This window comes from Yamadazyma tenuis, chromosome 1, assembly GCF_029203305.1.
Source record: "Yamadazyma tenuis chromosome 1, complete sequence".
Classification (NCBI taxonomy): Eukaryota; Fungi; Ascomycota; class Pichiomycetes; order Serinales; family Debaryomycetaceae; genus Yamadazyma; species Yamadazyma tenuis.
Window position 1 is genome coordinate 1,527,722 of NC_089461.1, and position 23,070 is coordinate 1,550,791.

At 40.4% G+C, this 23,070-nt stretch overlaps 7 protein-coding genes across 7 annotated transcripts; 2 read left to right on the top strand and 5 right to left on the bottom strand. All coding sequences in view use genetic code 12, as the record gives it.

The window, feature by feature from the left end:
* Positions 1-494: 494 nt before the first annotated feature.
* PSN45_000737 (uncharacterized protein) lies at positions 495-2,588 on the top strand (the record flags this gene model as incomplete). The annotated part of the gene is made up of 1 exon (XM_006688136.1): positions 495-2,588. The coding sequence occupies one exon, from the start codon at positions 495-497 to the stop codon at positions 2,586-2,588; it is 2,094 nt and encodes a 697-aa protein (XP_006688199.1).
* A 264-nt stretch (positions 2,589-2,852) lies between these two features.
* On the bottom strand, positions 2,853-5,444 carry PAT1 (DNA topoisomerase 2-associated protein pat1; the record flags this gene model as incomplete). Its single annotated transcript, XM_066157508.1, has 1 exon — positions 2,853-5,444. The coding sequence occupies one exon, from the start codon at positions 5,442-5,444 to the stop codon at positions 2,853-2,855; it is 2,592 nt and encodes an 863-aa protein (XP_066013605.1).
* Positions 5,445-5,600: 156 nt separating this feature from the next.
* Positions 5,601-7,904, bottom strand: ABZ1 (para-aminobenzoate synthase, (PABA); the record flags this gene model as incomplete). Its single annotated transcript, XM_006688139.2, has 1 exon — positions 5,601-7,904. One exon carries the CDS (start codon positions 7,902-7,904, stop codon positions 5,601-5,603), a length of 2,304 nt encoding a protein of 767 aa, XP_006688202.1.
* A 154-nt stretch (positions 7,905-8,058) lies between these two features.
* On the bottom strand, positions 8,059-14,130 carry USO1 (Vesicle-mediated ER to Golgi transport protein; the record flags this gene model as incomplete). Its single annotated transcript, XM_066157509.1, has 1 exon — positions 8,059-14,130. One exon carries the CDS (start codon positions 14,128-14,130, stop codon positions 8,059-8,061), a length of 6,072 nt encoding a protein of 2,023 aa, XP_066013606.1.
* Positions 14,131-14,828: 698 nt separating this feature from the next.
* On the bottom strand, positions 14,829-18,863 carry ELP1 (Putative elongator complex protein 1; the record flags this gene model as incomplete). The annotated part of the gene is made up of 1 exon (XM_006688141.1): positions 14,829-18,863. One exon carries the CDS (start codon positions 18,861-18,863, stop codon positions 14,829-14,831), a length of 4,035 nt encoding a protein of 1,344 aa, XP_006688204.1.
* Positions 18,864-19,031: 168 nt separating this feature from the next.
* Positions 19,032-19,709, bottom strand: PSN45_000742 (U-box-domain-containing protein; the record flags this gene model as incomplete). The annotated part of the gene is made up of 1 exon (XM_006688142.1): positions 19,032-19,709. The coding sequence occupies one exon, from the start codon at positions 19,707-19,709 to the stop codon at positions 19,032-19,034; it is 678 nt and encodes a 225-aa protein (XP_006688205.1).
* A 1,263-nt stretch (positions 19,710-20,972) lies between these two features.
* PSN45_000743 (uncharacterized protein) lies at positions 20,973-22,994 on the top strand (the record flags this gene model as incomplete). Its single annotated transcript, XM_066157510.1, has 1 exon — positions 20,973-22,994. One exon carries the CDS (start codon positions 20,973-20,975, stop codon positions 22,992-22,994), a length of 2,022 nt encoding a protein of 673 aa, XP_066013607.1.
* Positions 22,995-23,070: the final 76 nt, after the last annotated feature.

Below are 23,070 nucleotides of genomic sequence, written 5' to 3' on the forward strand. Positions count from 1 at the left end.
ACAATATCTCCTTAGTCACACCCCCCATTGAATGTTAAGGTTTCTAGGCTGCACTCGGCTGGGGCATCTGCCTTTCAGTGGAAAAAACCTAAGGTCTTCGGCTGCCTTAGGCTAGCATGATTTCCGTATTCAGCCAGATAATAAATATTCATGCATTTGGTGTTTTTTTAATCGTGCAGCTGTTATTGTTTACCGAAAATGCATCTCTCTTACTCTTCCCCTTACAGAGAATGAACTCTATGGGTGTGTATACACGTATTGTGTTAAAGTCCGTTTCAGTGCATCCCATTGATGCATAACTTGTGCTCGCTGCCTACAAATGAAATTAGCCCTCTTCGTTCCCCAAGTTTCGTTAGTTGTTTCTCATCACCCTTTGCCTTTGTTATTAAATACCTGCCACCCGGCTTATTTATGTTTTCAATCACCTATCAACTTCACCCTATATTTTCCCTTCTTTTATCTTCACTCCCCTTCCCTTCCCGTTCTTCACCTTCATGGCCTTAGGTACCCTTTTCCACAGGAAGCATAAACTGAAGCTGGAACTTCCGCCAGCTGTATCAGCTCCAGTTCCACCACCACATAGCATCCTTTCCAAGCTTGTCCAACCTTCGCCCCAACTTGTGGCTCCTCGTGCACCTTCGGAATCCTCCGTCAATGAATGTCCTAAAAAGTCTAAAAGTCAGCGTTTCCTTTCCAAATACCTACACATATCATCTTCCAGTAGAAACATCCGTGTGGTAGACATCCACTCTGAAAATTCGGCTTCCAACTTACTACAAGGAGTTTCACCGCCTTTGGATGAGATGCTGATTGCTATGCACGATAAACAATTTCTGTTTGACCACTCACACCCAACCAACAAATTAGCTGACACCCTGGAAGGTGATAGTCTCCTCAACCACTACCACCGCTCAAGCGCTAAAGCATCGGTGTCTCCTGTGATATCCCCAGTCAAATCTTCTCATTCGCTCACCTCCAATATCTTACAGGACTTGTCTTCCATTAACATACAATTGCCTCATGTAGGGGAAGAGCCGTTGTTGAATACTAAACTCAACCGTGAAGAAGGGTCCCCTGTAGACGTACCGTTTGATATTCCAATCCGCTATAAAAAAATTTCTGCTAATAAGGTTAACCTTCTATCACGAGCTGAGAAATCTCATATACTACAAGCACAAGATCTGTCCTCGCCCCAGGTGAAGTCCCTCGCCTCGGTGCGAGTGGCGTCGCCCCGGCTTATGCGATCAGACTCTAACCTCAACCAGATCTCAACAACCGTGTCGTTTGATGATGACGATGATATCAGCCACAGCACCTCCAGAAGGAACTCGGTGAACAGGTCTACGGATGAGCTGAACGATAATGATAAATCATATACTGAGTTTGAGACCATTAAAGATGTGAATTATCAGGTGATAAAGAATTACATGACAAGCTCCAATGTCAAGATTGTCAGCCCTGTGCGTTCAGTGCAGTCACATCATTATGGAGATGAAAACATTGGAGATTCTGCAAAAACAATCCCCATTAATGATGATATCGAAGATATGGACTCCAAAATAAAAGAGCTTCTGAAGCCTTTGAATATACCGAAGGTCGACTTTTCCAAGGTTGATTCTCCGGATGATGCAGGAATCAACTCTAGAAATTATTACACTCCCCCTAGCCCACCTTCAATGACTTCTAAAGATGAGGTCTACAGAAGCGAAATGTTGTCTTTGATTGAAACTCATGTTCTCATGGTTCACAAAAAACAAGAGGAAATCGACCATTTGAAGGAGTTGTTGCTTCGGGAACGTAAGTTGAACGCCTACTTCGTGTCTCCTCAGCTGAGGGAAAACTCTCCATCATTCCCAGGAACTCCAAAGTTTGGAAGGTTCAATTCATCTCCCAAAGCCGCGCTTTCACCTTCATCAGTCGACGATTCAAAGAAGATAAGAAAGCAATTTATTCCTCTTAATATCACTGTTACAAGTGAACCCAAGCCCAATAACTATTATCCCTTGAAAAGAAATAGAGATCATCTTCTTCCTCCTTTCGATTTATCAAATAATATCCACGAGAATAATGGACAGCTTGCTGCTAATCAAGATAATCACGAATTTAATTTAAAACCGTTCCACAAATTCAAAGTGGCAAGTCCAAGCATGTCTGATGGAATACATTATATGCCTACATTTGCAGAGGATACATTAGAAACATTAAGACCGGGAAGCTCTCGTGCCAGTGTTGCTTTAGAAGGTTTGCAGCTTATTAATTCTAATGTCCCACGTTCCTCAATAGCTTCCTCGCGTTCATCTGCTTATTTCACTGCAATGCTGAGTTTCTGTGAAGACTCTGGCGACCAAGATGAACTTGACAATGACAGCGTATTGTCACACGAACAATATGAAGGATATCCTTCATTCGGTTTAACTCCAAACTTTATTTCGAAATTAGAAAGAAGAGAAGTAAGCGGATCCACCACCCTTTCTTCTGCCATGAGCAGACACACAAATACTACCAATGACTCAATTACCAACAACACTTCTATTTCCACTGCCATCACAACTCCTGACTCAATGGAGTTTAATATTGATCCCAAGTAAATAGAATTCATGAACTTGTAATATATTAATATATACCTGACGTAAAGTATTTTAAGCTCTATATACCCTAACACGACCAACTACTATTCTGTCTCCAAAAAAGTATTAAAAAATTTATTTTACTGTTTATTGAAGAGTTTATTATCCTTTTTTCAGAAATTAGTTTTCTTGCTTGTTAATTGAATTAAACTTTTTCATGGTTTTCGCAACCGTTAGAATTTTCAAAGCCTTTTATTTATTATCACTTTACAACAATTACACACATCAAGATTGTAACTCTTTGATCTCATTCTCATCCGCAACTAATCCCATTACAACCAAAAACATGTTCAAGTTGTTCAAGATGTTTTGCTTCTTGTAGAAGTTGTTGACATCCGAGCTGTCTAATGCCTTGGCTCTGTTCATAACCGAGAAAATCTGGTCTCTCACCTCATCCACAATAATTCTCTGGTGATTCAACTTTCCACCCAAAGCCAAAGTGGCCAAAAATTGCCAGACATAACTTTCATTGATATCTTCAGTTTCTTGTTGTGGAGGGAAGATTGAAGCGATTCTGGATTCTAACGATGTGAATAATTCATCGTAACAAGACGACCATTCAGATAAGTCGGTAGCCGATATAGAACCTTCACCTCTGATCAATTCAGCTCTTGATAATAATGTTGTAAAGATTGACAAGCCAACCTTAGTGGTTGAAATGTATGAAACATTGTTGTGCTCAATCAAAATAACCAATAAACCAATGATCTCATTGAACTTAAAATCCTGTACCGCAGTCATGAACGCCTTTGTAAAAGTTAAAGAATGTGTTTCAATTAATCTAGCCGTCTTTGGAGGGATCTTGTTATCTTCGTATTTGGTATAAGATCCCGCTTTCACTACATTCAAGTTTTCTAAGTTTGACATGATCAACGTTGCAATGGTCAATATTTGTTCTCTTGACAAAAACTTGAATAAACGGGATACAATCTTTAAAGCTTTTTCATGGTTCAAACATTGAATGAATGGGTTGACTTCGGATTCATCATTCACTTTGGGGGATGGCTGTTCCAAAATTCTCAATGACTCCCAAAGTGGGGTGGTGTCAACACCACTGGATAATCTTGACTCACTTTCAATTGTCATCAAGTTGGTTATTATGTTTTCCAATATGCTCATGATATCCTTTTTGGTGTACAGCTTCACCTCATTCGAATTGGAAGCCACAGGGACAGCGGCTCTTCTTATGGTTGTCTTCTTAGCACCAGAATCACCTTTACCTTCTTCTTCTTGCTTCTCAATTTCCATCTGAACAGCTTTGCTAAAGAGTTCCAATTGTTGTCTAGGCTTTTTACCAGATCCAATAGAAATCTTACCTAAAGCACCTTCTCTGGCATATTGAGTCAACTTTGGTCTTTCCTTAGCGACAGTCACAGCTCTTTGAACTTGTTGTTGCATTCTTTGTAATGCCACATCGGCTCTCTTGTGACGTCCACCTAATCTGTGACCACTTTGGTCCAAGTAAGCTTGAGCAATCGAATTATTTTGTTGTTCTTGTTCTTGTGACACCTGGTTTGGGTTTGGGTGAATAACCTTGAAAACCTGGGCATAAAAATCTTCATTGTACGGATCCTCAGTGACAATTTGAGACAACTGGAACCTGGTTACAAAATCCTTGTCTTTAGGGTTCATGATACCAGAATATCTCATGATTCTTGATACTTTTTCCTGTCTTTTAGCGGCCTTAGCTTGTTGTTCAGGAGTCAAAGCAATTTGTTCGTGAACTTCTCTATTTTCGTAAGGATGCCTTTCATAGCCTTGTCTAAAATCATGCCTTTGCCTTTCGAAAGGTTGTCTTTCGTGGCTTTGTCTGGATTCAAACGCTTGTCTTTGACTTTGAAGACGTCCCCCTGACAATGGAGCCTCTTTCGATCCCAACACAGGGAACTGAGATAAATTAACCGGTTTGGTCTGCTTCCTAGGGGCATGAACTGGGAGTTCATCATTTGGGGAAGAAGCAATAATCTCAGACATAGAAACAGCTTGAGGAGCACTTGGTGTGGGTTCAACTGGTTCCGAAGCAGCCTGAGGAGCGTGAAAAGGTTGGGGAGTAACACCCTGAGGAACACCCTGAGGAATACCCTGAGGAACACCCTGAGGAATACCCTGAGGAACACCCTGAGGAATACCCTGGGAAATACCCTGACGAACATCTTGAGGAGGCACTCCCAACATTGGAGGTTGTTGAGCCTGGTTCATGTTAGGTATTTGTTGACTAAAAAACTGAGGAGGCATTTGCTGAGGAATACCAGAGTACTGGCCACCATAAACAGGAGGTCCTGGAATGAATCCGTTTGGAGGCATCATTCCAAATTGAGGTGGAGGAGGCATCATTCCTGGCATTCCAAAAGGTTGCTGAGGAAACTGTTGCATCTGAGGCTGATGCTGAGGAAGTTGACGCTGATTGTGGTCAATGGCAGTCAACTGGGCTTCGATTTCTTCCAAAGACAAGATCCTTTTCTCAGGGGCTGGGGCTTGTTGGGGAGCTGCTTGTTGCTCTTTTTTGGCAGGATTCGAGGATCCCCAAAGCTCAGACATAAATTCATCGTCGTTGGTGGTGTTGGCGGCTTGAGCATAGCTAACATCACGAGGAAGAGTAGGAGGTTTTTGAACAGCAGCATTGGCATTAGTGCCAAACCTAAAGTCTTTTCCAATTTCACCCGACGCACCAAAAGTTTCGTCGTTGAAGGCGTCCTTAGCATCATCTAATTGTTCACCTAATCCATCGTAAGTACTCTCGAAATCAAAAGCTTGAGAATCAGACTGGTTGGCTCGTCCTTGCGGAGGAGCATTAGGGTCAAATCCAAAAAATGACATTGTGAGTAAGTCACTTATGAGCTCAGCTTGTGGTTAGGTATTTAATTTTGTCGACGACTGTGCGAAAAGTGAAAAAAATCAAAATGTTCGTGTGCGACGTATTTATTGTGCAGTGGTTGCAAAATACGGCATACTTAACTATATACAAATAATAGATCAAATAAACGCCTGTAAAGCACTGGTAAGCTTTAACCGCATTTCTTCCCATTCATCATTACAGTTACTGAGAACAGTGATGGCACCCCCGGCACCAATACGCCACAATTTGTGGGACTCAGTATTTTCTTTATCATCTTTGTAATGGAAAATAGATCTAATAACCACAGACCAGTCAGAGTCATCGGTGACGGACCAGTATCCAACAACACCACTATATATACCTCTTCTGCCTCCTTTGATGCCCGTCAGCTGGAGCTCTTCGATGTTTTGAAGAAGTTCAATCGATCTCTTCTTTGGGGCTCCCGTCATGGACCCTGGAGGTAGAGATGAATGGAGAATATCAATGCCGTGAAAGTCATCAGTTTCAAGGTGTCCTTTGATTACACTAACCAACTGATATACAGTTTTGTACTCTTCTACCTTCATCAACTGGGTGACCTCGATGTTCTTGGTAAACTGGTGAAGATCGTGTCTAATTAAATCGACTATCATAAGGTTCTCGCCCATTTCTTTCGGGGTTTTCAAAAGCTTGGTAGCACCTTCAAGAGTCATTTCAGGGGTGTTTTTGACAGTTCCTTTTATTGGTCTAAGTTCAATTGTTTTTTGGGAATCCTCCTCTTTCCAGCTCAAGAATCTTTCAGGAGATGAGGAAATTAATACTACATCGTCGAAATCCATAAAACAGGAGAATGGCGATGGGTTCTTACTTGAAAGGATTTTGTAGATGTCCCATGATTTGATGGTACTGGGTAGGTGGATTTTCAGTGGAGTCGTGAGACACAACTCATAACTATCCCCAGAGTGTAAATATTCTTGACAAAGTTCAAATTGTCTTTTGTAGACTTCCTCAGAAGGAAGGTCAAAGTGGACTTCCTGATCCTCGGAAAGCAAATCTTTGATATCCAATCCAAGCTGTGCTTTAAGATCTCTTTTGTGGTAAAGCTCCTGGAGCTTATTTGCAAAGGAACTGCACCAGTTTGAGTGATCACTCTTAGAACTCACGCACATCAAGAACCACTTGCTGGTCAAATGATCAAGTAAAAGAAATCTTTCCACAAATGCAAGTTTCAAATCTGGAGTTTCGTCTTTGCATATCTTTCCAGTCTTTTCAATAATTACATGACAGCCTTCTTCATACGAAAATACTCCAAGGTAACCGCCCAAAAACGGGAAAGTTCGTTCATGCGAAAAGGGAAGCTTGTTAACAATTACCTCTCTAGAAATGTAGTTGTCAGCGAACCTTTGTGCCACAAAAGCCCAAACCAGCTTAGAAGGCTCAAGGGAGATTGTTTCATAATCTTCTGATTTGAACATTTGTACCTTCACATTCTGAGGATTATCGACTGAATGGGTGATAATTTCAGACTTTCCGGCCTCTGGTAATCCTATAATAGACCATTCTCCGGGTGTGGAGGCCGAATTCAACAAGATAAAGTCAGTTTCGCCAGTTTCGTGCACCAACGTGTCGCAAATGTCAATGGGAGTTACTTGATGTTCGCTAAAATTAAGCTCTATTGCCGAAACAAACACATTTGATTCACAACTTTGGTACCTTCCTTCCACTAAAGCCTTTTTGTTGATTTGTCCTCGAAGGTGATCCACCAATAACGAAGTCTCCTGGGTGAAGTTCAACTCACTGTGCCTGTTTTGGACATTGTACTCCACAGCTATAGAATCAAAGCTTTTAATCAAATTAGCTCCTTCTTCACTGCAAATGGACTCTGGATGATACTGAACGCCATAGAAGGGCAATTTATAGTGTTTTGCACCCATTAGAATCTGGGTGGTTTGTCCATCTTCAATCTCATCGCACACTGCTAAAGCCACAATTTCCGAGTTCATCTTATTGATATCCACAAACAATGAGTGGTATCGGACACTGGGTAATAACTTTCCGTAAAAACCGTCGTATAACTTCTCTGACTCATGTAAGGAACGAACGTTGTAGATCTGGCCGTGTTTAACGTTTTGTAGCTTTTCTACCTCGTTTCCAAATTTATAGCAAAGGCACTGGAAGCCGAGGCATATTCCCAAAATTGGCACACAATTGGCAGGATTCTGCTTGAAATAGTCAAATAGCCAGTCAATAATTCCTACATCAGAAGGGTTAGATGGCAGCCCAGGTCCCGGACCTATGACAATGTACTCTATGATATTGATGTATTTTGCGAGAAACACATGATAATCTGGTGGAGAAACGGTATCATTATGAAGAACCACCACATCTTTGTTTGTGGCCCCTTCAATCAAGCACACAAGATTGTTAGTGAATGAGTCATAAGAATCGATCAAAAGAATCATATCTTCGTGTCTCTTGATGTGAAATCTTGTATCACCACAACCTTTGAGTCGGATGAGATGCAATTTTTCGACGCCTGCATCGTAGATTCTGCGATCATTGAGTAGAGCTACTATTACTATTATGGTATTAAGTATATACCTTTTGATTAAACTTTTATTCGACGTCATCATCATCTTCGTCTTCATCCTCTTCGTCATCGTCGTCGTCATCATCGTCATCACTAACTTCTCCTCCTAAGGCTTTTAATTTTGCCTTGTATTTGTCTTTACTGTCTTCCATCTCAGAAAGCAAGAGCATCAAATCATCGAGTTCAGACTTTGCAACAGTTTCTTTAGTACTGGATTTCAATTGGGCTTTTAAGGACTCGATGTGTTTCTTCAAATCAGCTTGAGTAGACTCAGACTGTTTTCTGAGTTGGTCAATTTCGGTTCGGAGTGTCTCAGAAGAGTCTTTGTCAGCTTTCGATTGTTTCTGGAGTTCAGCTTTGAGAGTGTCAGAAGATATCTTCGAAGTAGCCAATTCAGCCCTGAGACTTTCAGCAGACGCTTTTGAAGTTGCTAATTCAGTGTGAAGACTCTCAGCCGCAGCCTTTGAGGTGGATAATTCCGCCTTGAAAGTCTCAGCAGCACTCTTCGAAGCTTCCAATTCAGCTTTCAATTCCACTACTACCTTGCTCTGTTCCTCGAGGTCCTTTTCACTCTCTATTCTAGTATTCTTTAACTCCTTTTCACTCTTTGCTTTTGCATCCTGTAACTCTTTAATTTGCTTTTCATATTCAGAGATTCTCTCCAGTAGATCCTTAAGAGCCTTTGAAGTTTCTTCATTGGTCTTTGTGTGTTTCAATTCGCCTTCCTTAACAGCTGCAGCCAGTTTCTCCACTTCAGCATTCACTGCAACCAATTGCTTTTCCAACTCTTTGATCTTCGATTCTTTAGAAGCTAAAAGAGCATTGCTCTCAATTTCAAAAGCTTTGTGAGAAGCTTCGAAGTCGGTGAACTGTGTGGATAATTCCTCCTTTTTGGACTTAATGTACTGTAACTCTTCGTTGGTTTTCGAAGCAGAATCGGATGAACTCCTCAACGTATCGTTATCCTTTTCAAGTTTGGTCACCTGAGATTCCAACTTCGAAATCTTTGATGAAAGTTCGGTCTTTTGTAGCTCTAAATCATTTACAGACTTCTGTGATTTCTCTTGTAATTCTTTTGTTGTTTGAAGTGCCTCACTCAGGTCTCTTGAAAGGGTAACATGGGATTCTTCTAATAAGATATGTTTAGCTGTAATATTAGCTAGCTCCAGCTCCAATGCACTAATTTTATCAGCCTTCTCCTTCAAACTGCGTTCTTTTTCAACCAGACTTTTGCTGAGTTCTTGGATACTCTGTTGTGAATCTCTTAACTCTTTTTCTTTGGCAGCCAAATCCTTGAATTTTGAATCAAGTTCCACTTTCAAGTTGGCCAATATCTTTTCTTGTTCTTCAGTTGAGTCCTTGAGGTTCGCTTGTTCGGATTCTGAGTTAACCTTGAAATCTTCGTATTCTGTTCTTAATTTTACTAATTTGTCATTCAAAAGATCCTTTTCAGATACCAAGCCTTTGGATTTTGTCTCATGATTTGTCTTAAGTTCCGAAATGGAGAGCTCTAACTTCTTGATTCTATCGGTGTACTCTTTGACAACCGTTTCGGAGCTTTGACTGAGAATTTCTCTATCCTTTTGTACTTCCTTTAATCTTTCTTCTAAGTCATTCTTAAGACCTTGAATAATCTCCTCAGAAGTAGCAACCTTCTCGTTCAACTTGCGAGTCTCATCATCGTATTTGGACTGTAAATCGTTCAACTTCAGAGTTGTCGTTTTGTTCTTTTCCAAAGCTTTTTCGGAGAGTAACTTCTGTTTATTCAACTTTTCTTCCAAGTCCTTCCTTTCTTTGAGTTCAGATTCCAATTTTGATTCAGCCTCATACAAATTTTCTTCTTTCAGTTTCAAAGATTTCTCCAATTCCGTAATTGTCTGCTGCTTATCTCCAAGTTCTTTGGTTTTACTTGACAAATCCGCTTCAATAGCTTTAACTTTAGCAGTTTGATCTGATACACTCTTTTCCAGCAAATTTAAATCCTCTTTGAGTTTAGAAAGGTCGAGATCCCTTTCCGAAATAAGCTTAGCATGTGCTATACGCATGTCCTCAAATTCGGTTTTCAAACTGGCTAATAACCCTTCCTTTTCCATGAGTTCCTTGCTGTGTGATTCAACCTTTTCTTCTATTTGTTTCTTCAAATCGTCCAACAAACAGTCCTTTTCGCCAATGGTATTTCTAAACGAATCAACCTTTTCATCCAACTGCTTCGTCAACTCACTCAAGGAAGTCTTTTTCTCTTCCACTTGTTTTCTGAATTCATTTAAAGAATCTTCTTTTTCTTTGATGACTTTTTCGTGGGAAGCAACCTTCTGATTCAATTCTGTTTTTAAGTTAGTAAATGAATCTTCTTTCTCCTTCACTTGTCTATTAGATTCCTTTAACAACGCTTCTTTTTCGGCGTGAAGCTTCCCAATGCTTACAAGTTCTTCGTTCAACTTTGAAGCCTTCTGAGATTCTTCATCAATGCTAGTACTCAACTCAGTGACCCGATCTTTCAATGAGGTGATTTCACTTTCGTACTTGTCCTTCAAAGCACCAAGCTCTTCTGAATGCATATCCTTGAGACTATTGACTTGTGAATAATTATCCTCAATGGTTTTCTGACTTGTGGCTTCAAAGACTCTATACTTCTCTTTCCACTCCTCAAGTTCAGCAGCAAGGGTTGAATAACCTTCGAGGCTCTTAGAATGTTCGCCAGTCAACTCTTTTATCTTCTTTTGGAGCTCAGTCCTTTCTGTCTCAAAGCTCAAAGCTTGTGTTCTATTGGCTTTCACCAATCCATCAAAATCTTCTTCAAGACCAACAAATCTAGTTTTTAGATCCTGAATTTCAACATCCAACTTTTTGTTCTTAGATTCGAGTTCTTTATTTAAGCTTTGCAACTTTTCCACTAACACAGAACTCTCGTCATTCTTGGTTTGAATCAGGGACTTAAATTCATCCAATTCCTTCTGTAACGATTCCAATTTACTCTGTGATTCTCGCAACTTGAGAGTGACATCTTCAACTTCTTCCTGCTTCTTAGATAAATCAGTTTCAAGTAGGGAAACTCTCTCATCCGAATCAGACTTTGCCAATTTCATTTCCTGGAAAGCAGTTGCAGCAGACCTCAATTTATCCATGAGATGTTCGTTGTTACCTTCAGCATCCAAGATTTTCTCCTTAACTTCTTTCAATTGAGCTTCAGACATAGATTTGGAGGAAATCAAGTCTGCCTCCAACTTGGAAATCTTTCCTTGCAAAGTTTTGTTCTCGTCTTGGAACTTTTGAATCTGACCATTACTCTTTATAGTCGCTTTCTCTGACTCTTTCTTCAACTTTTCGATTTCCTTCTGGAGAACTTTGACTTCAGAAGAAAGATCCTCTTTGTCCTTAGTCAAATGGAATAGCTCACGGCTCATCTTATTGATACCTTCTTCGGCCTTTTTACGAGCATCCTCAGCTTGCTCTAATTTTGATTCCAACAATTTGATTGACTCGTCTGAAGTAGTTAATGTCTTCTTTAAAGACTCTAGCTCCTTTGATAAGCCAGTGGATGATTTCTCTAGTCCTGACTTTTTCTGAGATAGTTCGTTAAATCTGTTTGTTATCAGCTCCAACTCAGAGATTGTGAGAGCATTTTTTTCAATAAGATCTTTGTGGTTTAAAGAAGTTTCATCGAACTTCACTTGAAGCTCTCCCCTGGCAGCCTTTAGTTGATCAATTTCTTTAGTTAAATTTGACTCATGCTCTTGGGTAGCCTTTTTAGCCTCCTCATATTCCTTGTACAAATCTTTGAACTTCAAATCAAGTTCCTCGAACTCTTCGTATGAAATCTTGGTTTGTGGTTCAAAGTTGGGGTCATGAAACAACGCTCTTTTGATCCGAGTGAAATTATCTTTCACCAAGTTAACATAAATGGAATCAAAGTATACGTCAGGCAATCCGGTTTCGTCTTGGTGGGCAAAAAGAAATGAATCTTCTTCAAATAATCTGAATTCAGGGCTTTCTTTGAACTTTTTCACTTTCAAAGAATAGTTATCTTTTCCTAATGACTTTACTAACAAGGAGTGCAAGTCTACTCTCAGTATTGGAGCATCTTTCATACAGAAATCGTACGCCACACCCAATAAAACAGTGCACATACCTCTTGTAATCTCTGAGGACTCGGAAGAATTATTGGTGATAAAGGTCAAAATGGAATGAACAATTGAACTATCCTTCAAGAATTCATTAACAATAACTGGATCTTCGTACATCCAAGTAGTCAACAACATCAAATAACCTATAGCAATACGAGGGTCGTTATTCTCCAAAGTGGTAACAAGCAAACCGGATACTGCTTCAACACAAGTGAGCTCCTCTTCACCTAAACTTTCATCCCCTGTCTTGACATTTCTGGAGAGCTCTTTACATTCATCATTGTCTTCAAAAAGGTAAAGCAAGATAATAGCAGCAAACCAAATTCTATAAGGATTCAAGTTGATTTCAGAGTTGTAGTCCATAAGAGTGGAAAATATATTTCCCATTGGAGATGGGATAGCATCGGGAGGCGGACTGTTTCCATTGGCAATTCCTTTGGTACGACCGTTCTCATGAGTTTCCAAATTTCCATTTTCTTCGGTAGTTTCAGTTTCAGGGGTCTTATATGTGTTAATCTGATCCTGGAGAAAAGCTATTTGAGCTTCCAGGTTCCCAGTGAAGTAAGCTCTTAAACAGTAAGCAGCAGCAGACCTAATGTTGAAACAGTGAACCGAATTGATGTACAAAGTCCAGTCCAACAACGCCACAGTGATTGGTAAAGGTTTCTCGTACGACTGGATTTGGGTGGGTAAGGATGGGTCTATGTATGGAATATCGATATTAGAAAACTGCAATTGGATCTCGTTATTTCCTCTTATCAAATCAGCTGCTGTGAGTAGAGCAAACGATCTAATCTCATTGATAGTTTCAGGAGCAAATACTAATCGCAATACAATGAACAAGATACCCGAAAGATTCAACTTATCTTGGTTAGATTTCAAGTTATCATTGGCTTCAGATACAAAAGTTCTGCAAATATCCAACGCAATCATCATATTGTGAACTCTTTGTTCTGTCCAAATCATCGGTGGTGTAGCTAGAAAAGGCTCTTCTTCGCCACCATTCTCTTCGACTAACTGTTCATCTTCTAAGGGTTCACCCAATAACTCTGATAACCTAAGGGCCCCTTGAGTCTCCAAGAAGAACTTCTGATTGGAGGCATTATAAATCAACAAGTTTGTTATCAATGTCAAGCAATCTTGCACCAATACAGAGCCCCTTATGCCCCCTTCTTCCTCGATTATTGCAAAAAGCCTATCGAAAGTGTTCTCAAAAGCCACCAACTTTTGGATATTAAAGTTGTTGTTGGTGATGGCCATTAGTAACAAAATAGCTTCGTTCCGCACAGGATCGTTGGGGTCTGACAAAAGAGATACAATGGTGGAAATCCCCGTCGGTATGTTGAGCAAACAGTCCTTCACTTTTACAGATCTGGTGGATACCAAAGACTCCAACAATTGGATGGTGTACAACCTCACATGGTAATCATTGTCATTCGCCATAATGTCCAAAACCACCAGGATCATTTCTCCATCCTTGGTCAATTCGTCGGAGATCCACAAAGAGAATTGATCATAAGAAATATCCTCTAGTAATAATGGGCTGGGGTATTTACCGTTTTGGATCCTAGACTGTTGCGAGATCCAACCTCTAGTCATATCCTCATCACCTTCACCTCGGATCAACAAAATCAAAATACACTCCAACAACGGGCGTATCACTGCCGAGTTATCAGAGTCCTTCTTCAATGCCAAGAGCAATGGCCGCAAACCATACTCCACCACCAACTCTCTATATTGTCTACTGAAGCTCTTTAACCCTAAAATAGCCGAGCGCCTATCGGAGGAAAGCGTGGCATGTTGAAGCCGGTTGCACAAGGTTGGAATGGCTTCATCCACCAGGTGCACCTTCAGGTTGTTTTGGCTCAAGATGTTATTAAGATAATCCATTTGGCCCCAACCGCTCTTAGTAGACGTAGTAAGTTTGTCTTTGAGAAATCGACATCGCGAATTATTTTGCAGTTTAAAGCTCATGCTGGAGTATAAGTTTGTGCTCAACAACACAGGTCACATTCACCTACCTGAAATTGAAGACTTTCTACGGAGTGAAGATGAAGAGGAAATTGAAGACTTAACTCCTTTGTTGAAAGTCGCTTCTTTGTGGGGCCAGTCTAAAATAGGAACTCTTCAAGCGAGACTTGAGATGTTGCAAACACGAAGTACAAACAAGTCATATGAGCTTCCTAATCACCGGATTATGAGTTTGGCTAATGAAGTATTTGGATTTGCAGGGTGGTCTACGCTGTTGCTGAGCTTGGAAGTCAAAGAACAAGTGGATCATTGTCAATCTTCTATACCTGGAGACGCGACTGAGTACAATGTCACGGCGTGGGCAAAGGTGCTAATAACGCTAAAAGACGGCACTGTGTTGGAGAGCAGTGGGAAATCCAACGTTCAGAAGTTCCCAGATAAGGGAATGGCTTATCGAACCGCCAAGATGCTGGCGGTTACAAATGCGGTGAAAACTGGGATAATGATGCTTCCAGTTCTCGCAGTTGAAAATGAAGAAAACTAGATGTTTGATGCTGTTTAATCTAGTTATACCATAATTTTATCGCAAAGTCATGTAATGTCTATTAATGGAACGCTAAAGATATGTGCTTGTTTTGGTTAAAGCATAAGCATATGGAACGTACGGTCTATGTATATTAATATCGTGCATTGAATACAGCTTAATAGTCTAGGGTATGGCTGATGGGGAAATCATTTATCTTTGGAACAGGAATTTCAGGAATCAAGTAGATTTCTCCACTATCATCGATTCTTTCTCTGTCTCTTTCTTCCATCTTGTAAATTTCTTCACAATTTTGTTTCAAGAATTCCACCAACTCGAGCCAGTTCTTTTGAAGTTGGTATGCTTTTTCTTTCATGTTCCTTCGGATCAACGCTTCGATTAACTTAATGGCATCAGGCTGAGTTTGTTCCATTCTGTCGATTAAACGCCCGACTGACCTGATAAGGTATTCTTCTTCATAAATAGTACCTTTTCTCCCCTTGGCCTTCTTCCTTTCTTCTCTCTTACGATTCTTAGAAGATCTTCTAGATGCACCTGTTTTGGCAGTCCCAGCAGTTTTCCCGGTATATCTGGTGAAGAAGGATGGGGCTGTAGATGTTTCAGATGGAGCAATAGACACATTATCAGGGACATCAAGGTCTTCATTTGGAATTCCATAAAAGCCATATGGATCTTCGGCCTTCTTCGCTCTCAACTCTCTTAATCTTCTTAATTGGGAGTTCAATTGTCCCTTGAAGTCAGCAAGAAGTTCGGCCACAGAACCAAATCCTTCATTCAACTGAGAGTCGACAATACTTTCCACTAACTCGGGTTGTTTTTCTTTGACTGCCAAAAGAATTGCCATATCGTAGTTGTAATGCTTACAGTATAATCTCATAGCCTCATTGACATTATTCAAAAAGTTGTACTGAATGAACCCAGCCTCCGAGTATCTGTGATCCTGTACTAACCCATCACTCAATGATTCACAAGACTCTACTAACTTATCTTCGGCGAAAGAAGGATTGGTAGCAATAGATAAAGCTTCTTTCCAGTTTTTGCTGAAAATATAACATTCGAGAGCTTCTTCCAATTCTCCCAACGATTCGAAACTGAACCCAGCTTCGGCATAGTTCTTCTCGTTACGTAAATGCTGGGCAAACATGTGCAAGGTCTCGTTGTACCTTTCCTTGTTATTTTCGTAGTTGTAGATGTATAAGGCTTTCTTATACAATGTGTGCTCAATTACATAGTCATCAAACTCACTTTTAGATTTGTCTCCTAATTGGTACAACCAGTCAAGGGCCTTCTCATAATTCTTCAAGTGGTCATCAATTAAGAACTCCTTTCTCTTTGAGGGTTGAATATGCAAGTTTTGTAGAAAAGGCAAGTATTCCTTTGGATCCTTTTGAGACTGTTGCGCAATAACTAATGACAATTTGACATCGTATAATCCCAATGCAGTATTGTACAACTTGTTAACATCCAGTAAGAAACACAAGTGGATTACTGATTGTTCAATTTGCTCAGCAGATTTGAATGTTCCGATCAATTTCAAGGAGTCTGACAAGTTTGGTGGTTTTTGACATGCATACGCAGTTAAGATGGTTTGCAAATATTTGTCGAAGTATACCGGTTTTTGAAGAACTGCCAAAACCGCCTCGCACACTTTATTAACCTTAGAGTCCTTGTTGTAAATGTTCTTGTCTTTGTTTTCTATGACTTTTCGGTGATTTTCAATGCCATTAACTTGTAGAGCTTGAAACTCATTCATCAACTCAGAATTATCTGATTCCTTCAAAGTATCTTTGTACTTGGTTAATGTGACATCTTCTTCATGTAACCCAGAGACAAATAAATCAAGGTAGTCCACTTTTTCAATCTGCTTGACAAAACTTTCCAAGTTGTTTAAGAACAATGATGGATCGTAATCATATAAAATGTCCAAATCGATTCTGTGAACTCTGCAAGCCAAAAATGCTTGTTTGTAGTCTTTGGCTTGAATGAACTTACGAACTCCCGATAACACCATGATTCTTGGGTTGATGGTTTCCAAGTTTCCCCTTGGAGCTTGTAAAACCACCGAATATGTTGAAGGTATTATCGATACGAGAATAGAACCTCTTTCGATTTGTCGTATTCTTTCATCAACAAGTTGGTTCTCAAACTCAGAGTTGAAAATATCGTATTTGTAGTTATCAGTGGCAGAATCCAAGTGTATGAAACAAAGCTTGGATTGGGCAGTTGTGAACAACAAATGAGATTCTGTCACCTTGATAGAAGTAACACCCACGGCCACTTGGGTGTCGTTGGCGAACAACTTACCATTGGCCGAGATTCCAAAAGCTGTTAAAGTTCCCGTTGCATTAACCACAACTTCTAGATCACGGCATAATTGTGGGAAACTTACCACATCTGTGATAGTCAACGACTCATCGATCTGAGAGACTGAACCAGTAATCGACTCCAAGATCAATGCGTTGAAGTCTGATCTAGCTCTGATCAAAACCACTTTGGTTTCAAAGTCAAAAGCATCCAAAAATACTGCATTCTTTAAGTTGGAAACATCGTAAATTATGACCTTGGAGTAGTTCACTCCGTCAACTAAAACTCCCAAAAGTGAGTTGTTGATAAATGCCACTTGTTTGATAAACTCATCTGGTCCTAGAAACTCGGACCTGCTGATAGTTGAAACAACCTTGGGGTGTTTACTCTTCAACAGATTGACCCTCATATAGCTCAAAATAACGTCTCCAGAACTAGTGGATAGAGCGTAATATTCGTTATTCTTGCTGATAGCCAGGTCGTTGATGTTGAAAGACCCAATATCCAATTCTCTGAAAGATGCTGGAGGTGGAACATTGGCAATTCCGAAAGGTGTTAATTTGATTTGAGAACCGTCAGTCACCAAAGAAATACCAATATCATCTCCCAAGATAGTTGGTCCAGAACTAACTTTGTAGGCAAGATCGACAATAGAAACTCCTTCCATAGACGTACCAATCATTAAATGGAGAGGCTTTTCTGGGTGAAATTGAATGAACAGAACCGTGTTAAACTCATTAGTCTGGTTGACAAATATCTCCTGTTTTAAATACCAATGGTAGTTTTTGGTTGTCCATAATTGGACTCTATCATACAATTGAAAAGCCAATAATTCTGAGTCACTAGACCACTGGATATCCGAAATCAGTTCGAAACTAGAATCTAATCTTGTATTAAACTCGCCTCTTCTCAATCCGTTTCTCTCATAAAATATCACATCCAATTGGGCATTTCCTTCTTCTGTGATATGTCTGGCAGTAGAGGCAATTAGGGAGCCTTGTGGCTTCCAGGCCAAGTTATGTTCTAACCCATCAATAGCTTCTGAAACAGAGTCCAATTCTCCGTCCCTATTGAACACTCTGATGACTCTTCTGGCATACATTTCGTCCGTATCTTCAATTATGACTTCCTCCTTCGTAATAACACTGAAAAATTCACAGTCCCCTCTCCAGCTGATTTTGCAAGACAGGTTATCGAACTCGGAAATAGTTCCTTGTTGAATTTGGGCAACAGTAGGATCTCTAAATTGAGAACTGTCATCTTTAAGATCCAATCCAGCATGTTTCAACGCTTCTTTTTCTCTTTCCAAAGCTCTGGCTCCTTTACCTCTGAATTGAGTTTCAGCTTTCCCCCAACCCACTGAGACGTGTTTGGCTTTAGAAATCTTGATATCATTGGGATTCAACATCTTCTCTACAATGGGTTCAAAAGACCTCGAAAGAAGAATCAAGTTGTTTTCTTGAGTCAATAAACTTAAAGTTTCCTCATCTGGGGACCAGCTGGCAGTCTTCAACCCCACGTCAATTGATCCAACAATTTCAATAATTGAACTATCGGGATCCAAGTTACTAAGATCATAAGTGATCAGGATGATATCTCCATTGTCGTAAATTAAAATCAACTGGGACATTTCGACAAAGTGTGTGAATGATATAAGTGAAGAATTTGGGTCTGAAATAGGAAAATTTGCCAACAAGTTGACGTCTCCTGTCTTTAAGTACTGTTGGATCTCAATGATGCCTTCATTGATCAAAGTTAATGCAAAAGTAATGGAGTCGGAAACTACATCGAACACAGCCTTATACGAAACATTTTCTGGCCCTGTTTCAGGATAGTATTGGGAACTAGGTACGATATTTCCTTTGTTGAGTATGACCAAGTTCCTCATTATGGATAGATATGATGATAATTTTTTTCGAGACATCTCATCGCGAAGACGCAAGACATTTTGGCGCGACAGGGGACCCAAGATGGTGGTAGATATTAACGCGCGTGTCGAACAATCCAGTGACCCATGTCAACCATAGATCTAGAGGAAGCATATATTTTTACCTATTTAACTGCTCTGTCCAATTAAGCTAGTAATTGAGTTTTTCACCGCTAAGTTGGGATATAATTGAGCCGGCTTCAAAGTTTCCCTAGTGATGGGATCAAAGTTTCCATTTCGATCCAAATGGTCTAGAATGATAGCTTTTTCGTAGGTAATCCCACCAGGAGTCACCACAGGATCTTGAAATACCTCGTACGACAAAGGGTCAACTAAATCGTCGGGAACATCATCTAAAGGTCTATAGACATGAGATGCAGTGCTGGATGATGCTATCTTAGCTTTAGCTTTGGACAATAAGCCGTTTGTGTGGTCATTTTTCATCATCAGCAAAACGTCATCGTATTCTCTCAAGAATCGCTTGTTTAGTTGCAAAAGCTGTTTGTAGTATGTAACATTGGTGGTGTAATTATGTTTTTGTTTAAGGGCATTGAGCAGGTCTGTATTGGATTTTTCAATCATCTTGAAGAGCTTGTAGAGCACTATGTTCCGAGTGAATGCCTTGTTTTGTGAATTGTATGCTTTTATCTGTTCTTTCACAAGTTGAATATCTTTGTAGACATACTTGGAAATAGTTGCCGGGGATCCTTTGACCAATTGACGGTTTTGTTCAATTTCCATTTGTGCTTTTTCCCAGTAAGATGGTGATAAGAATGAACTTGACAAAGCAGATCTTAAATGGTTCATCAGGATGTAAAGAGTTTGTGGCTGGTTGTTACGGTAGAGTTTTATATGACCGAAGATCTGAGAATATCTTGAAAATAGACAAACTCATAACCTAGCTGTTGCTGTGATCTAATTCCTGCGTTTTCACAATCGTGATATTGCTGTCATCCAAGATACCAGGAAAAGACACTAATTTCCAAACTGTTGCCTGAAATAGCAGCTCAGAAATGAGATCAACTGTACTTAGCAATCAAGTAGTGAATTACGTAAATGCAAACTGAGACACAAGTATTATGTCCGCATTAGGTAGCAAAACTAGGTTAGCAATTTCCGGAACATCATGCCAACCTCAATCTTACCATCACGAGCAGTTGTCTTAGGGTCATAGGTTGGAATTCGTCCAGACACGAAGTGGATTGGTCTAAAGGATACTTCCAGTAGTGCCCAATCAGATCAATTAGGAACAAACAACTCGATGGCCCATTAGCAAAACCACGGTGCTACGACGCAAGTTCGCATTGAAGACTACACACAGTCTAATATTCCACGGGTATTAGCCCAGACCTTTAAACATTGCCATATTCAAATTAAAATTATCAACTCACGGGACCTCTACATGCAACTTCCAGAGTTAGCCGATTCCAAACCTAGAACAAAGCTTAATTCATCGGGTTTAACTTTTCAGTATCTTGTCGCCTATATCTAACCTCACATTAACTGGAAACCCAAATGTAGTGTGTGCCTGAACCGGGGAAAAAAGTGAAACATTGGCCACCCAACGAAGGTGGGCCAATAATCACCGGGTACATACACAGGTACAATTTCCTAGACAAATCCGGAGTCCGCGATGCACATCCTGGATGTATGTAGCTAAGGGCGTTGTCCTTGTACGGCCACCTACCAAGGACTTCCTCAAACAGTAAACAGGTTGTTAATCATGGCTCCTGAGCAATCAAAGTGCCGGCAATTGCCATGGTAGTAAAAAAAAAACATTCTTGAACATGGAGAGATTTACGAACACAAAACGAGATTTAGTCCAGTGTTTTGAAAGCAATTTTATATTCAAGTGCACTTGCCACGATTTGAGGAAAATTTTGTTAATTAGCCCCCTTCACAAATTTCTCTATCCACATCACATTTGTTACCTTTCACTTTTTACTATTGTGACTATTCTATAAGTCTCCAATTAATCTAGCTCCTTTTCTATAGATCCTGACATCCCAGAAAGACCTGCCCATAGATAAAGCCCTTTTCAACTGCCAAACTCCACCACCACGAAATACAATGGCAGACAGCTTGCCTCGCCTAGTAAGGACCTCCTCCTTACATCCAGAGTTTATCAGACAAAACCTTGGTCTCGTCAACACTCCCATAAAGCTCTTGTTTGATAAAGACACCAGCACCGTGACGGAGAATTGGACGGAAGAAGAAGTCAGACAACAACGACGTCTCGTGAAGTTTGAATTTGTCAGTCTAACCAATGCTGATTTTCTTGTAAATTTCAAGCCCATCCCCAAGTCGGAGTTTACCAACGACACACCCATAATCTCGTGTATCTACTGGCAGGAGAAAGATCTTCATATCGTCACCTCGGTTGATATCATTTTACTTCTTGAGTTCTTGATCCAGCAAAGTTTTTCAATCGAAGAAAAAAATAGGATCAGAAGAAACCTTCAAAGTTTACAGCCTTTGACCATAACCAGGTCCAACAAGAACTATGAGCGGTTTTTCCAGCTTATTATGTCCATGGAAGATCCGAGACCCAGAAATATCGAGAAGGATCTCAAGGTTTTCAAGTGGACTGATTTGTGCAGCGCCTTAAACAAAGTCATATCCAAATATTGTTCAAGAGCAAATGCCAGTGATAATCCTATCTCCAATACAGAGGCCATAGGCCTCAACTCAACGACCGCTACGCCCACATATCATCCAACTAACGCCCACACAAATCTAATTACCTCCATGTCACCAACAGACGATAAACTTACACCGGTGCCAGGAGCAGCCGATACGTTTCTCCCTCTTGAACGAATCAAAGTAATGAGGAAAAAACTGCAAACTGGAATCCCTAGCACCAATCTTTATTTCAGTACGCATCTTCAAAATAAGCATAAAGTTTACCAAAACGGAATTGCTCCAACTGACCCGGTACCCTTGAAGCAACGGCACATGGATACTGCAGCGCCCGCTATTGTCTCAGGCAGTGCCATTTCTACTCCAGTGGCCAATCCGAGTTCTGAAAACGGACCCCCCAATGTGGCTAGTGCTATTTCTACTCCCGTTACCAATTCGAATTCTGAAAATGGACCACCCAATGTGGCTAGTGCCATTGTGGCTGGGAATGATTTCACCGTCGTCAAACCCGAGCGCATAAGCGAAGACCAAATCGAAATTAACAACGAATCTTCGGGTATCGAGTATGATTCAGCTGACTCTCCGGATTCGGGAACCATGGCTGTTTCGTCTTCTGATGACCAAATTGAAAAATCGGGAACCAATTTACTGAAGAACTCCAATTCGGCTGATGATGAATACATGGGAGATGATGAGTTTGCAAGTACCTCTTTCGACAATGTCTCAAAGTCCGATGTCAGCTCTATTAAGGCCAATCCTGGTTCATACAAGGCAAATTCGAAGGATTTTGAATCGAAGTATGCGAAGCGAAGTTCGAGAAATGGTCCTACCTTAACTCTTGAAAACCCCGTAAAAAAGGGTTTGTTGTTTAAAGGACCTAAAGAATCTTACAGTGGAGGTAGTGGATCACGGTCTTCGGGTGTGTTCAGTGATAGAAAAAATACTTACCTCGGTCAAAACACCGGGGTAACCAGTGTGGACAACGGAAGTGATAACTTTAAAGTAAACAAAAGTGGATATACCCTCAATAGGCATAATGATCCTTTCAATAGTATCAGCAAATTTGCCCAAGACCAAAGTGACCGGATCTTTGGCCATAAAAACCAACCTGTACAATACCCATCTAGTGACCAACCCTACTATCAATACCCAGATGTTTCACAGCTTCAACATGTGGATAATGGGCCAAAGTTGACTATGGGAGGTGTTTCCAAGGTTGGTTCAGGACCAACCCAACCTCAAAGTGATATCAAATTACCTTCCTTAGAGGAATACTTGATTACCAATAGGAATCACCAGCAGGATCACCAAGTGAAGTTGCCTCCTATCATCAAAAATTCTAACCCAAACAGAAATGTTTATTCTGATACTTTGAATTCTACCAGTTTATTGCGGTATAGTGAACTGGCCGATGGTACGCGTAAACCCCATAATCACCATTACCCTGTATAAATTAGCTAGTATTACTAGTGTATCCTGAGCCTACCGCGTCAGAGCGTGAATGTATATTATATTATACTATGAGTAT